Raw genomic sequence first — 15412 nt, 5'->3', positions numbered from 1 at the left:
TTTCCATTTCCATTTCCATTTCCATCCCCAGCGAACCGAAATCTACATTAATACCTTCCACGTCATTTTTCCGTCGAAATTCCCGAAATTCAACCGAAATAGTCGGAACGACAAAAATGTGGAAAGAAGTTATGATTTGCATTTCATTTCATTTTATTAATGTAGATGATGGCAGGCACTATCATTGAACTGCACATCAATGTAACCGTATTTTATGCATGGGATGTCAGATTGGCATGGAACCAGCGCATGTCACTAGGTATTCGATGGGATTAATCCATTATGGATCACTTTCTTGCTTATCTGTTGGTTTCTAAGTACGTATTTGTGCTTATTCTAGCATCTCCCAAAGTTTCATTTTAAAATTTCATCATTTCTATCACTTTCCATACGTTTCCGTGATTTTACAAGATTTCCAATGAAACAAAAGTGTTTCCTATTCAGTGCTGACTGAAACCGAAATTTAAAACCATTCGCTTAAGTCTGCATTAGATATATGGGGCCATCGTTTGTGTACATAATTCCCTTTCATAATAAAATCCTTAGTTTTCTTAAGATCCTGTGAACTCCCTCAAGATGAATAAGATGAGCGAACATGTACAAATTCTTTGATCATTTGCTGGTATTGACTGGTCGAGGGTTCCAGAGCACAATAGACAAACTAAAAAAGCATAACCTAAATTCTACCCAGAAAATCAAGAAACATGGTGCAACAGAAACAAAATAAAAAGCATAAGTCTAAAATCTAAATTCTACCTATAAAATCAAGAAACATGCCTCATTCAACGACAATATGGAGAGTAGGATGCTCATTCAACGACGATATGGAGTGTAGGATATGATGTTATGTCAAAGAGAAAATAATTGAGGAAAAGACAACTTTTTGCACAAACATCGATTTCATAATTAATCAGGAAGTCCCCCAAAAAATTGTCACATAAATAAACTCGTTTCACATCCAAAACACTTCCCTTCCTGGACACAAACATTATAGACCATTCTACACACATTCTAGCCGTAGAACACTTATAAATACTCATAAAAATGATATAATCCTTTAAGAACGAACTAGAAACTTTCCGAACAAAATCAACCCCGATGTCCTCTATAAATGTAAATTTCTGTCATTAACTATTTCTAACTATAAATCAGCCCTAATACAACCTTCCCACTTCAACTTAAACCTTCTCCATTCTCAATAGAAAATCTAGAAGCTTCAAATAATCCCTCCTTTTCCTAAACATGGAGTTTCTGTAGCCTAGTAAAAAATATTCCAAAAATTCAACCAAATATAAAATAAAATAATGAAAATTTCTTTCTTCAACGATTGCTCCTCTTCTCTAATTTCTTCCTCTTCTCTAATTTCTTGTTTGAAGGAAGAAATTTGGTTTGGGTGGATTGAAAAACCTATGAAATTGTTTTCATGTTTCAGAGAGCCATTGTGTAAACCTCTTCCACTGAAGGTATTTGGAGTAGTACTTTCCATATCATCTTCTTGATAGTTCTTAGGATCATTATGAACAAGTTCAAAGAGTTATCTTCTTTGAGAATTTCATTATTGAAATTGATTGATATAGACAATTCTCTTTTGTGGATTTATCAATGTCTTCATCCTAAATTGGCTCATCAAAAATTTCTTTAGGTCATTCTTGTCCATTGTAATGTTTGTCGAAATCTGATGCCTAGTGAAACTCAAAATCATTTAACTCCCCTTCAAGATACTTGTTATAGTTTGGATCATTAATTTCTTCTGAAAATTCTTCGTTACTACCTTCTTCGTTGGAGCATGTTGGATAGAGTCGAACTATTCTTCTTCTTCGTTGAAGTCTTCATCCTCCATTTTGGAATCTTGAGTTTGGTTTCCCAAGACTTCACTGAATTGAACCCCATTTCCAACCTCTCGATTGGCCTTGGACACTTTCCTCTACATTAATCCAGATTATTTCAAATCTCGATGGAAGGAAGCATGCTCCAGTTTGTAGTCTGTAGTTTGTTTCTTCTATAAATAATGCATTGCAAAACATTGGTGCATGCCATAGGATAAAATATTGAATGAAAGAATTGGTTATGCGATTTGTTTCATTATACGCATAATTTAAGCTACTTTGTGTAAATATTTCTTGCTTGTGTGCAAGTGCAAGGTGGTCATTTTATCATGAAATAAGAACTAGCTATGGTCACGTTATCATAAATATGAACTAGCTATATCTGTTTTTTGTGCAATTTTCTTGGCGTATTTATTTTCTAGGAGGCATTGTCATTTATGTCATTGTGGTGGTTCATCTTTTATTTTTCTAGTGACAATTTTTTAACATTTGTGATTCTTGTAATGCATTGTATTCATTTGATTTGTCTGCCTCACTTTGTAGTGTTCGCTACTCTATTTGCTAGTTTTCATTAAGGTCCTACTTTTACCAGGCATTTCGAAAGATTTGCCATTCACAAGATGGCACTGCTAGATTTAATGCTGCAACAATCGATACTGACACTTATTTGATGCTTGGAAATGTCAAGCCTTTGACAGATGCTAGACTCTATGGACATAGAGATATATGTAGGATCTTGGAGGTAAATGGAGGCAAGGATGCAATCAATGATCATCCTCTGGTAATTAAATTCCTAAGAGATAACTTATATATTGCTGTGTTTCTTTAATTTTGTCATTTTGTCTTTAATTCATCAATCATGCACAATGCTATAATTATATTTTATTGTATTTTTACAAATGCATATCAATGAAAACTTGTTCAACATGCGAGAGAGGATTTACCATTTCTAACATGGTATCAGGGTGTTTTCTTATTAAGCCACTTTGGTTTTTAATCTCCACAACCTGGATCTCAATATGAAGTTTCCTAGTTTACCATCCTACATTTCCTCCTCATCCTAACTTCCTTTCTCTTATTTCTGTTTCTTGTAATCCATATCATGTGAAAACCCCAAGCCTATATAATTGCAAGTACTTCAGGTTTATGAGAGGGTCCATCACTTTAAGTCGTTAGGATGTGCTGATGTTTGTTTAAGCTGGGGCCCATTGTTAATGAGCAACTAATGGCATACCTATAAATATGATTATTATATATCTTATATTATATTTTATATATATCTATATATACGCACACATATTCAAATAACAAGGGAAGTCATGGGGTACTCCAGGTTTATGAGAGGGTCCATCAAATAATTGCAAGTACTTCAGGTTTATGAGAGGGTCCATCACTTTTAGTCGTTAGGATGTGCTGATGTTTGTTTAAGCTGGGGCCCATCGTTAATGAGCAACTAATGGCATACCTATAAATATGATTATTATATATCTTATATTATATTATATATATCTATACACACACATATTCAAATAACAAGGGAAGTCATGGGGTTTACACTGAACCCTAATGAATTCTCTTTTTCCTCTTTTCCCACTCTTTGTTTCTCTTTCTTCTTTCTTCTTTCTTCTTTCTTCTTCTTCCTCTTCTTCCCCTTCAAACTGGTAATATTGCACCAGAGCAAATCTGATCCCGTGTTAAGTTTTCTCCCTTTTAGCTATTTTATTTTTCACCCTGCAGTTCCATTTTTGTTTACTTATATTTTTTTAAGTCGAAGAACATGTAAAACCCTAATTAGGGTTTTTAAATTTTGTAGCCACAATAATTTTTTTTTGAAACGGATAGCCACCATAATGGTTGGTTGTGTTTCTGATGGCGTTTCTCATACCAAGTTAGGGTATGATAATTAATCTCATTGCAGGCTTTGAGTTATTTACATTGTTGTTATAGAGATGATATATGGTTTTATAAAAAAAGGGCGGCCCAGTGCATGAGGTTCCCGCCATTGCGGGGTCTGGGGAGAGCTAGATGTATGCAGCCTTACCCCTGCTTTATATGGTTTTATAAAGTGATTTAAGAAAGTTTGAGCCTCTCTCACCCTAATTCCTTTTCTCGGTCCTTTTAATGGAATTTGCTGCCATTCAAAAAAATAAATAAAGTGATTTAAGAAACGATTGAATAGAGTAACAAGATACTCATTTCTGTTAGTTATTTATCTCCATATTCTTAAATAATAATATTGTATTTATTAGTATCTTTGGATTGGAAGTTTTCTTTCTGCCGTGAAATTCAAAACTGTATGAGAACTTATAATGTAATTCTAACAGTTAGAAAAATCTTCTTGTTTTGTTCAATATTTTTTTGCATGAGGGGAATGGAATCTATATGCTCAATATTTTCTGCTAAAATTACTTGTTCCTGCCAATTGTATGTGCAGAATTTTCCACGTGAACAAGGTCTCAATGAAGTGAATATTGATCCTTCTGAGTTGGATTTTGAGCATTCATCAATTATTGAACAGGTATATAAGAGAGGACCTGTCTATTATCATTTATTTTTGGCATATGAAAGAATAAAACAAGAACAAGACTCTTCACGAACCTTAATCTGACAACAAACAGACCACAAGCATCTAATGTTATTATCCAGATTGTTAGGAACATCCTCTATGTTCACTTTGAAATCTTTGCAAATAATTTGACTCTCCATGTGTATATGTTATATAAGATATATGTGATGTTTGATATATTTAAACTATATATTCTGCAAGGTATCAAGTTTTCTCTTAATACAAGAACTATCGATCTAATTAGAAGTATCTGGGTGAGTAGTTAGAGCAATTTTTCTTCTAGAAGAACTATGCAGTTTTGGAGAAGACATAATTTGAGATTTTTATAGTTGGAATCTTTGGGTGTCTATTAGAACTAGTGGAACTAAAATGAAATGTTTTTCATCAATAAATGTATTGCTCATGTGAGATAAAAGCATGTAATGAGATTAATTCTTGTATAAATATTTAAGAATGGATAATGGGAATAGATTAAATTATTCAGGACAAATCTAACTCTCATATTTATATCCTACATGCTTTGATGGATCAATGCTTTATTTGTCATTATGTTGGTTTAGGTTTAATTCTCATCTGTTATAGAATTTTGTAACACCAAGTCTCTCTGTAAAGGAGACCAGTGTATTTGGCAGGCATCTTATCTTCGTGGAAGAAATTGGCCTTGTGGAATTGACCATTCCCTTGGTTTTCATCGGCTTTTGGAATCTGTCTCTCACCTTCCTTGCCTCTTCATTTGTATGTTTTCTGTTTATAGTGCCTGTATCTTTTTACTCTCGATACTGGGTTCAATTATGTTCTTTTCCAATTGGTAAATGATTCTTTCAAAACCAACTATCTTATAGTGGTACTCTTTTAGTAAGTTCTGTAATATCTATCAAAATTTTCTACAATAAATTATTTAAACCCGTTTTGAATTCAAATTTTATCAATGATTGAAACCAAGGGCACTTTCCATTTCTGCTAGTGGGCTGTTTACAGAGTAACTTTTTTATATAACATCATGCTTCTCCAAAAGTTTTGATTTTAAATTATTAATGTTCATCTGGTTTTGGATGACTTTTTCAATGTATTAGTCTTGCACATGATAAATACACCTCAACACTCAACCTAATATTCCAATGATGTACCAACTGTACCCAAGCTTGTACTCGACCTGTACCAGGGAATGTACCAAAACTGTCCCAAACATATTTCGGGGATGTACCATGAAAACACACTGGAGACTATACTTTCCCTATCTTACCCACCTTAATCTCAATTAAGTGTATAAACGTTTGCCAACTATATTATATATTCTTGACACATTTACATTCTTCATGGCAAAATTCTGTAAAATTTTCCTTTTTTTTATTGCTTTTGGCACTTTTGCAGAGTCGCTTTGGTGTGTCTGAAAAGGTCAAATGGCGTGGAACATGGGTTCTTAGAACAATAGTCAAAACAGAAACTTTTCACCCTGAAACAATGTATGTTGGCTATATGCTACTCTACTTTCTTGTTTTCCTTCCGTAAATTCAATATTGGAGATCAATAAGAAGCGATTCTTTATAAAATATTGGGAACTTACTATTTCTATTTTTAAATAACAATGCAGAAAATTGTCTGCAAAGGATATATTTCTTCTAAGGGAACTTCGTCACCCTAATATTCTGCAGTTTCTTGGTGCAATTGTGCATGGGGAAGAGATGATTCTTATAACAGAGTACTTATCGAGAGTATGTCTCTAACACTTACGTTCAATTATTGATGATCAATCTACTCCTTCATGTACCTTGTTAGTTTTTTACTGACATATCAATCTGAAAAATGTTGACTAATGTTTCTTACATTCAAAACGGTAGTAATTAGTTTGTTCATTGATCTTTTCATTTGGTATATCTAGGATCTCTTAGTGACAAAACCTAAGTAGACATGCCATCCTGATTTGTAAGAGATGGCATTATTTGTGGCACTTTTGAATAATTTTATTCCTTATTCTGATGCGAAATTTCTCTGTAAATGCTCCGCTCCGTGTTCTAGGGTGGCAGTTGTTTCGAGCATCCGTAGGTGAAAAAATCATCCATAAAACTTGTTGTTCATTTGAGTAAAGGGGATCTATGCATTGGATATAGTTCATGATGGTCAGCTATTAACAGTTGGGACTGATGCAAAAAAGAAAATATTGTATGATCACAACATGACATCCCTACTAAACCCAAACAACTATACTTCAGTACATAGTATATACCATATATTGTAAGATTTTACAGATTAACTACGCTCATTTTGATTTATGATGGTATAATGTATGGAAAAATATAACATTTAAGACATGTATAACATATGGTATCTATAAAGATGTGTATAATTGATATGAGACAATCATGAGCTCCAAGAATGGTACTTCTTTTGTCTCACATTACTGTGTCACACTAGAGATGAAAGCATATCAGTAGCCAAATTGCTTTTCTTAAAGACAACTCGCATTGAGTTTTTCACCACCATTGCCATTTCTACCCTTGAAGAGAGGAGTTCCAAGGAAAACCAAACATTGCCACACTGCCTAGGGAATCCATGCTGATTTGAGAATACCTGAACTGCGTCTCCAAATCACTCTCAACCCCTAAATTAGAAATTGCATAAAAAATAAAATGATTAAAACCATCTAATATGTTCTAAAATGCAAAAGCCCCCTTTGTGTTTTCCTGGATTTTTTCTTAAGGCCATATTTGACATGATTTTTTTTTTCACGGAATACTAGTTTATCAAGTGGTGTGACATGGGTAAGGAGCATGGGAGAAGGAGAGACTTGAGAGGGCATGGGTGAGGAGAGGTGAGAAGTGGCTAAAAACAGGGAAAAGCAATTTATATTTTGAGTAGTTTTCAGCCTTTTCTTGTCCTCTCCTCACTCATGCCCTCTCAAGTCTCTCCCTCTCTCGCTCTCCCTCACCATTGGATAAGCTAATATTCCACGGAAAAACAATTCGTGGTTGACAAACATGGCCTAAATGGCAAGGATGCCCACAAAAAGCATGATAAATGACAAATATATCTTTATTTTAGCACGTTTTTGCCTTTTATTTTTGTTTGAATACAAAGATGTCCTTACAAGGGCTTCAAGTGTGACTATCAGGTGATATCTGACATTTATTTCTCAATGTTTTTCTTTTCACAGAGAAAATGACTTAGAAAGGTATGATAGAAAGATAAAACATATATTTTCCTTTAAGAGTAGATATTCATTACCCTTATTTCTTCTACTTAATGATGAATACTTCCCAGTATAGGCACAAAGCTTGACTAACGAGACAGTTCCTATCCATCATCATCCATCCTTTAAGAATATATTATCCTTGCTCTTTTATCAATGACCAAAATGCCCAAAACTCTGCCATAAAGCCAGAAACTCTACCATTACATTAGTGGTCCAAAGTTTCACCATAGAAAGAGTAAAAGTCACTGTAGCCTCTCCTCGAGATATTTTTATCTACTTGAAGCACTTCTTGAAATACCTTGATTATTCATTGACACATGAGTTCAACAAGAGAAAAGAAGCAATCATTCAAAAAAATGAGAAAAGAACTAATTATTTTATTGGGAACAACTTTTAACTTGACGGTGAAGTTATGAATTTTTGACATCTTTGACGTTGTATATAATTCTCGTTAGCCATAATGAATGTGGGAGGTATACATATAACTAAAGCCTCTCTTTGACGTATATAATTCTCATTAACTGTAATGAATGTGGGTATACATATATTGTTGGAATTTCCAGTCTTGTCTTGCATCAGCTGATGATGTGATATATTAAGCTTGTCTAGCTCATGCTCTAAGTACTCCCAAAGTATGTACTTGCTTGGATGGAATGACATATAGGCCCTGTTTGTTTTGGTTTTTGAGAATGGATTTTGAGCCCAAAATTCCCAAAACTGATTATTGGGCTCAAAATTAAATATAATTTTGAGTCCAATAATCAGTTTTGGACTCAAAATCCAAAACAAACAGGGCCTTAGTATCTGAGTAATGGTTGATATGATTCTTATGTTTTTTGGCACATGACTTATTATGTGTTGCCTCTTTGGCATCATAAGAATACAAAATGAAATGGTCAAATAGCACATTTACAGTCAAGCATTTCTTTTTACTCAATAACAGTTAAGCATTTCATAATTTAGAAAACATTCAGTAAAGGGCGTACCAGTGCCCTTTTCTCTTTGCCATTGTGGGATCTGGGGAGGGCTAGATGTACGCAGCCTTACCCCTGCTTTGCAGAGAGGCTGTTTTTGTGACTCGAACCCGTGACCACCAGGGCACAATGGAGCAACCTTACCGTTGTGCCAAGTCACCCTCAATTTAGAAAACATTCATTATGCAATATATTTGCATATCCCTTTTCTCTTTGCTGTGTGCAATTAATTGAACCATAATTCTGTGGCCTAGAGATGTTGATTGTACATAAGTGATACCATTGACGATAGATTGTCTACAGATGCCAATCAGCAACTCACAAGAATTTGTCAGAAAATTAATTATTTTCTTTTCAATATATACTTGCTAGTTAAAAGTTCCTTGGTTACGTTAGTTGATTCTAATATTGCATTGGTTCGTTGATTCTAATGTTGCATTTGGTATGCTAGGGCAATCTAGGTGATATTTTAAGGAAAAAAGTTCGGCTTGACATACTAACGTCTTTGCGCTTTGCATTGGATATTGCTAGGTAAGGTGCCACTCAGTATTGTTCATTTTCTTTGCGAATTGTTTTTTTTTTTTTCTTTAAAAGAAATAGAGTAGTTACTGGGTTATTCAATTTTTCAAAAAGGAAGGCTCTAGAATATTTATAAAAAAAAGGCTCTGGAAGTTGATGAATATTTTCACAGACAACCAACATGCATGGGATTTTTATTTGTTAATAATGGGCACTAAATCACTTCTTGAAGTTTCATTCTAATGTAGTTAATCAATGTACATTGATGCTTATTGTTTATTCTATACTTGCTGTGAAACAACCAGGTACTCCAAAAGCTAAGCTGTCGGAGAAGGCGTTATTTAATCTTTAATACTTTAACACTCCCCCTAACGTGTGGTCCCCCTTTTTAGGGTTGGCCTACATGTGGCACATGTGGCCCCACTTTTGGGTTTGGCCATTGCATATAGATTTTTGCTATCAAGGATGTTTGAACCGACGACCCTTGCTCTGATACCATGTGAAACAACCAGTTACTCCAAAAGCTTAAGCTGTCGGAGAAGGCGTTATTTAATCTTTTATACTTTAACATCAAATGAGGCTAGCATTTCCTTTAAAATTGTTGATGCTGTTTCGGCTATTTTGTTTGAAATATATTGAATTCCAGAGGTCTTTTTGTTTGCAAAATAAATGATTACTCTTCTATACAGCCGAATGACCTATGTAGTTATTTCGATGAAACAGAGTTCCAACATCCTCAGTATCATTTATTTGAGACATATTGACACCCAATTTAACGTTTCTGGTATTCCACAATCGAGTTTTAATGAGTACAGAGTTCCTGAATTCCATTAGAAGCAAATCAAGCAATGCATGACCAGGTACCTCACCCTTTTAAGGCGGGCAGGACCCGTGTTGGTTTGGGGAACATTAATGAATGATTTGATGCTTTAGAATGTGCATCCTGTTTGTCCAGCATGAATTCCTAAACCCTAGAGGTATGGGCCCGTGCTTCTCACATCAACCCAAGTAATTCAAATCCGACGCTGTGTAAATTAACCCCACGAGGTTGCATGATTTCCAAGTTAAAAATGCATCTTTTATCTTGTTAGAGTGCTTGGTTGTTAGATGTTGCCACTGGGGTAGATTTTTATTATTCTCTTTTTTTTTGAGTGGCAGATTTTTATTATTCTTAACGGAGAGCAAGGTAAACCATGGTTTTTCCCTTTAATTGATTTGAGATTATAATTGTAACTTTGTTTCCTTATATGTAACAATGATGATCTAGGAGATGACCACATTGACAATACCCAAACTATCTTATTCTATTTTTGCAAGTTATCAAAAGGTACAAATATCTTATCCTATTTGATTCCTATAGGTTTTTTATGAAGTCAAATATTTGTGTATCTCAAGCCATTTATTGGTGTTAGGAAATACACATACAAAATATTATATGGCAGGCTTAAGCAGGTTTATGCATCTGTCAATGTTAGATAATCAAAAGCCTTAATCTCAAGGAAATATCTTAGACGGGATTGGGAACCAATGAAGTTATTGATTCCACCAAAAGTTGAGGCTCTAGAGGTACTCTTCTCAATTTAGATCTTGAGAAAGCATATGATCGGCTTGAATGACCTCTCCTTAATGTGGACTCCGAGGAAAATAGGGTTTGATCTTAAATGGAGAAAGTGGATTGAATAGTACATATCTTCTGTTAATTTTTTTTGTTCTTTCAATGAATGTCAGATTGGCTACTTAAGGTAACGAGGGTCCTTACACAAGGGAACCCTCTATGTCCATTCCTATTTACATTGGCACTTGGGAACATCATTTACTTTATATCAAAAGCTTTGGAGATTGGCTTTTGTAAGGGCCTGGAAGCATGCCCTGATGGCCCCTTCATTTTCCATCTTCCATTTGTGGATGACATTTATTTTCTCGGAGGCATCTCTGTCTCAAGTAGTCAGAATTTCTGTTTTTATAACCCTTATTGAGGAGATCACTGGCCAAAGAATTAATAGGTTTGAATCTTTAGCATGTGACATTATTTTGGAATTTCATGAGGTGGAGTCTATTTCTTATGTGCTAGGATTCAACATGTTCTCCATTCTAGTAAAATACCTTGGCCTCCCTCTCAAAGATCGGGGGAATCTCAGTTTTTTAGAATGGGGCCTGGTGGTTGAGAGAATTGAATTGCTTCTTGAATCTTGGAAATGCAAGTGCCTTTCTCTCCCAAGGTTCCCACCTCATGTTGAGGATAGAATCAATTTGACATTTCAAAACTTCTTCTCCAATGATGATTCTACTTTTTTGAGAGCCCATCAGATTATTTCAGAGACATTGTGACATCCTAAGATGACGGGTGGTCTTGACATCGAGAACATCAAAAGCCAGGATTCTCTACTCCAAATACCAAAAACCAGTATGTCTCAGGCTCATTGAGTGGATGAATGATGCATCCCCATTGTGAAGAAATTGGTAGATGGTGTTCCAATATTTCTCCTCCCACCCATCATTGTGTTGATAATGGTGAGAACACTTTCTTCTGGTTGGATACCTGGTGTGAGAAGTCTATGGGCAAGTCCTTTCCATCCTCTAAGATCGCAATGCGCTAGGAGATAAGGGACTTGATTGTTCATGGAAAATCTTGTTTTTGTCAGCAATATGGATAATGTGGAAGGATTTTTAACAATAATTCTAATTCGGTGGGCAATGTCATGAACTTTGTAGTTTTTTGAGATTTTTAAGTGTGCTTCTAAAGCAAAATGGTTCCACCTCCCTGTTAGGCTTCCTGAGGTTTGGACTTTCCCAGCCGCAAGAGAACTTTGATGGTAGCAACCATCTTCTTAATAGGCATGATGATGTGATCCAATCAGCTGGTATTGGGTGTGGGGGTTGTGTGTGTGTTTGATGGGGGATGTGGGGTGCATCTCCGACCCTAATTCTCATCTCTCCTTTGCAGGCCCTTGTGGAAATTGTTACGCCACAAAGGCAAAAGTTCGTGCGGTTTGGAATGGAGTTATCCAATCTCTGGGAATGAAGGGTCAAAGTTACGGATTGAAGGTGATTCTACCAATACAATACATTGGCTTCAGAAGGAGTCCATTTTCCGTGGAGATTTAGATTCTTATTTAGAGAGATTCATGACATTTTGCGGGAGGTGGAGTGTTCATTCTCCCTTATTCATAGAGTTGAACAAGGCTCGACTTCTACAAATCATCTCACAAACTATGAAGTATCTTATTCAGATTGATGATCTGCCTCAAGATAGTCTTTTTGTTTTTTGGATTTTGGTTGGCTTGGCATCCTTTGGATTGTTGGGTTGGGTCTGTTAGGCTATCCTTTTTGGATTTCTTGCTGTGATCGTATTTTTTGTTTTTCTTTTTTCTGTTCTTGTTTGTTAAATTGCATTTGTGTTAGTTTCGGCTAGCCAAGCCCTCTTTCTCTTTTATAATATCACTTATTACAAAAAATATTGACATAAAAACTGAGTTGGCTGCACTGTGAGCTTATGGATCAATTAAATGAGTTGATGGGATTGTTGGTTAAACCATGGTTTGCCCCTGTAATTGAGTTTATAACTGTAATTTCATTCCCTAATAAGTAACACGGATGATCTAGGAGATGGCCACATTGGAAAATGCCATGGTTTGTCTAATTGTAACTTTGTTTCTTGGTGGAGAGTAAGATTAAGCATGGTTTGTACCTTTAATTGAAGCTATAATTGTAATTTCGTTTCCTATTAAGTAACAAGGATGATCGATATGTGACCACATTTCCTCGATGGGCTATTTATTGATGAAGGTGATGTGGTAGAAATTGATGAAAGAGACGTTTTATCAGTGTCATTTAAACACTTGGTGCCAAGTTTTGAAGTATCCAACATGACAACCTCTGAAAAATAACACTTGGGAATGTCTATAAAATCTATGGGCAAAAATAAAGAACAAATTGAAACGAATAGAATTGAAAAATAGTCCCGTATCTTGGCAAAACCTGTTGAAGCACTACCTACTTTTGAACAGGTTGACATCCTCTTGTTTGGATAAGTGGCTTCTCATTGGTTGGTGTGAAGTGTCCCGGGTCTCCAATGTAACTCAAAAGTGAAAGGTTGGAGTGGCTACAATGTACTGAACAAGCATACTAGTTTGATTTATTGCGTATGAATATATATTTATATTGAAATGAGTTCATAAGTCAAGTAAATATTCTTTTGATACACGTTAGATTATAGGAAAAAACAGAGTACCCTAAAAGAAAAAATTATAGATACAATGCATGATTGTAGTATTCTAACATCATTCTATACAATTGGATTCTTTCACTATTTCATCAGTTTTCTACCAAAATGATCAAAGACACTACTAGATTTCATTAGTGAGCAAAACCAAAATCTTACAATATCCCTTAGATTCATCAAAATAGATGATCTTTCGTTGTTCCTTTCTATGCTATAAATTGTTAACTGATACACATAATACTTGAAAAGTTCATACACTTTAGTACTTCATCAAGTAAGATCCCTGTATTTTTTTTTTTTCCGAATATTCATATTATCCATTTTTAACTAATGCTCCCTGTATCATACATGAAGGTGGCGTTATGGGTTTTGACTATGATGGTGATTCTTGGTTTTTCTTTTATTGTATCATGCATGAAGCTTACAATACAATTGATTGGCAGGGGAATGAGTTACCTTCATCAGCACAAGCCCAACCCCATTGTTCATAATAATCTGTCTCCAAAGTGAGTGTTGAGCTTTTATTTTGATAATGTTTTACTATCTTAAATCTTATCTTATGTTCAATGTATTTGATATTTCATCTTGTAGCATTCTGAAGACATAGTTTTCCTTTTGAGAATCCTTCTCCTTGATATTATTTTAGAAATCTATTCTACTAGAATGTAGGACACATATGTAAATATCCTTCACTGGTCATGGGTAGGTTAGGAATTTCAATCTCTGGCATCCTTGAAGAAATAAAATTTCTTACACTCTAAAATTAAGGCGACATCATCAACCAAGAATTTTCTGCCTTTATCCATGTCTTTGATTAGTGATTCTACCTATTATGAATCATACTGAGGGCCTTGGGAATGTTTGGAGGCGGATTTATCATTCTTAGTTGGCATTCTTATACAGGTGAGATCCCAGATACTCTTTGGCTTACTTGCTGGTCGACATCCTATGTTGGCGTGATCCTAATCACTATTCTCGTGTGGAGAGTTGTAGCAGATTACATTAGTTTCCGCACTAGTTTTGGTGTTGTTCATGGATTTCTGATTTTACACGATATATACATACATATGAGAATAGTGTTCCTGCGCAGCTGCTCAGATAGCTTATCTGAACAGCTGCTTCAAAAACTCATGTGGCCCACATTTTTGGGGTGATCCAAAGCATTCATTTGAAAGGCCCTTCCATGGATAGGGTGTGTACCAAAAATCAGCCCTATAGGATCATCCTAACCCAATCAAAGGTGGAGGGGAAAATGGACAGACACTGCTTCTGACCATTTTTTCCCTCCTCAAATGGCAGGGTTAGGATGATCCTAAAGGGCTCATTTTTGGTACACACCCTATCCATGAAAGGGCCTTCCAAATGAATGCTTTGGATCACCCCAAAAATGTGGGGCCACATGAGTTTTTGAAGCAGCTGCTCGGATAAGCTATCTGAGCAGCTGCGCAGGAACACTATTCAAGGATTTCCAGATTTATCTATTTATATATACGTATATATACTAACGAAATTTTGCAGATTTTATAACATGTAATTATATATACGAATACGTATATACCAATCAAAAATTTTAGGTTACATTCTTACCTATACATAGATATGTGTATACAAACAAATCAAAGATTTGGGTTGATATACACATACTTATAATATGACCCAACAATCTTTACTTTACATGCCTATAAAATTTTTATAAAAGAAAAAGTATTAGTGCTCCTTCTTGGATGGCAACGAAAGCCGAAGAATGCGAAGCCTCCTTTCCATAGCCGAAGGAATGCCAAGCTGCCGCCGCCTCCTCCTCCTCCTCTCTCTCTCTCTCTATCTCTCTCTCCTTTTCTCTTCTCTTCTTTTCTCTCTCTCTCCCGCGTTTTGGCCTCTCTAGAGGGAAACGAATTTGCCCTAACTCTAAGGGAGAGCTTAAGGTATATAAAAACTTTTCTCAAAAAGATTTAAGATTTGATTTTCAATTTACATATCCAATCTCTTTTAATTTGCTTTCTAAATTAGTTGGTTTGATGGTATCAATTAGTAAGCTTCCATATTTCATTTTTTCTCCTAAAGATCTAAGATTTGATTTTCAATTTACATATCCAATCTCTTTTATTTTGCTTTCTA

At 35.1% G+C, this 15412-nt stretch overlaps 1 protein-coding gene across 4 annotated transcripts in view; it reads left to right on the top strand.

Annotated features, from left to right (window-relative positions):
- LOC143884344 (serine/threonine-protein kinase 12-like) overlaps window positions 1-15412 on the top strand; it is a 30997-nt gene that overhangs the window by 2599 nt on the left and 12986 nt on the right. For 2 of the 4 annotated variants that reach the window (XM_077387853.1, XM_077387852.1), the window contains exons 3-9: window positions 2515-2607; window positions 4261-4344; window positions 5005-5127; window positions 5764-5855; window positions 5984-6104; window positions 9008-9087; window positions 13741-13803. In XM_077387853.1, coding sequence (XP_077243968.1) covers window positions 2515-2607; window positions 4261-4344; window positions 5005-5127; window positions 5764-5855; window positions 5984-6104; window positions 9008-9087; window positions 13741-13803 — 656 coding nt within the window. The remainder of the gene's footprint in view (window positions 1-2514; window positions 2608-4260; window positions 4345-5004; window positions 5128-5763; window positions 5856-5983; window positions 6105-9007; window positions 9088-13740; window positions 13804-15412) is intronic. The other 2 variants (XM_077387855.1, XM_077387854.1) reach the window with 1 other exon arrangement.

This window comes from Tasmannia lanceolata, unplaced genomic scaffold, assembly GCF_043159265.1.
Source record: "Tasmannia lanceolata isolate RefF3 unplaced genomic scaffold, GAP_Taslan_0.1 ptg000008l, whole genome shotgun sequence".
NCBI lineage: Eukaryota > Viridiplantae > Streptophyta > Magnoliopsida > Canellales > Winteraceae > Tasmannia > Tasmannia lanceolata.
Note: the sequence above shows the minus strand (reverse complement) of the source record. Positions and strands in the feature narration are given on the sequence as shown.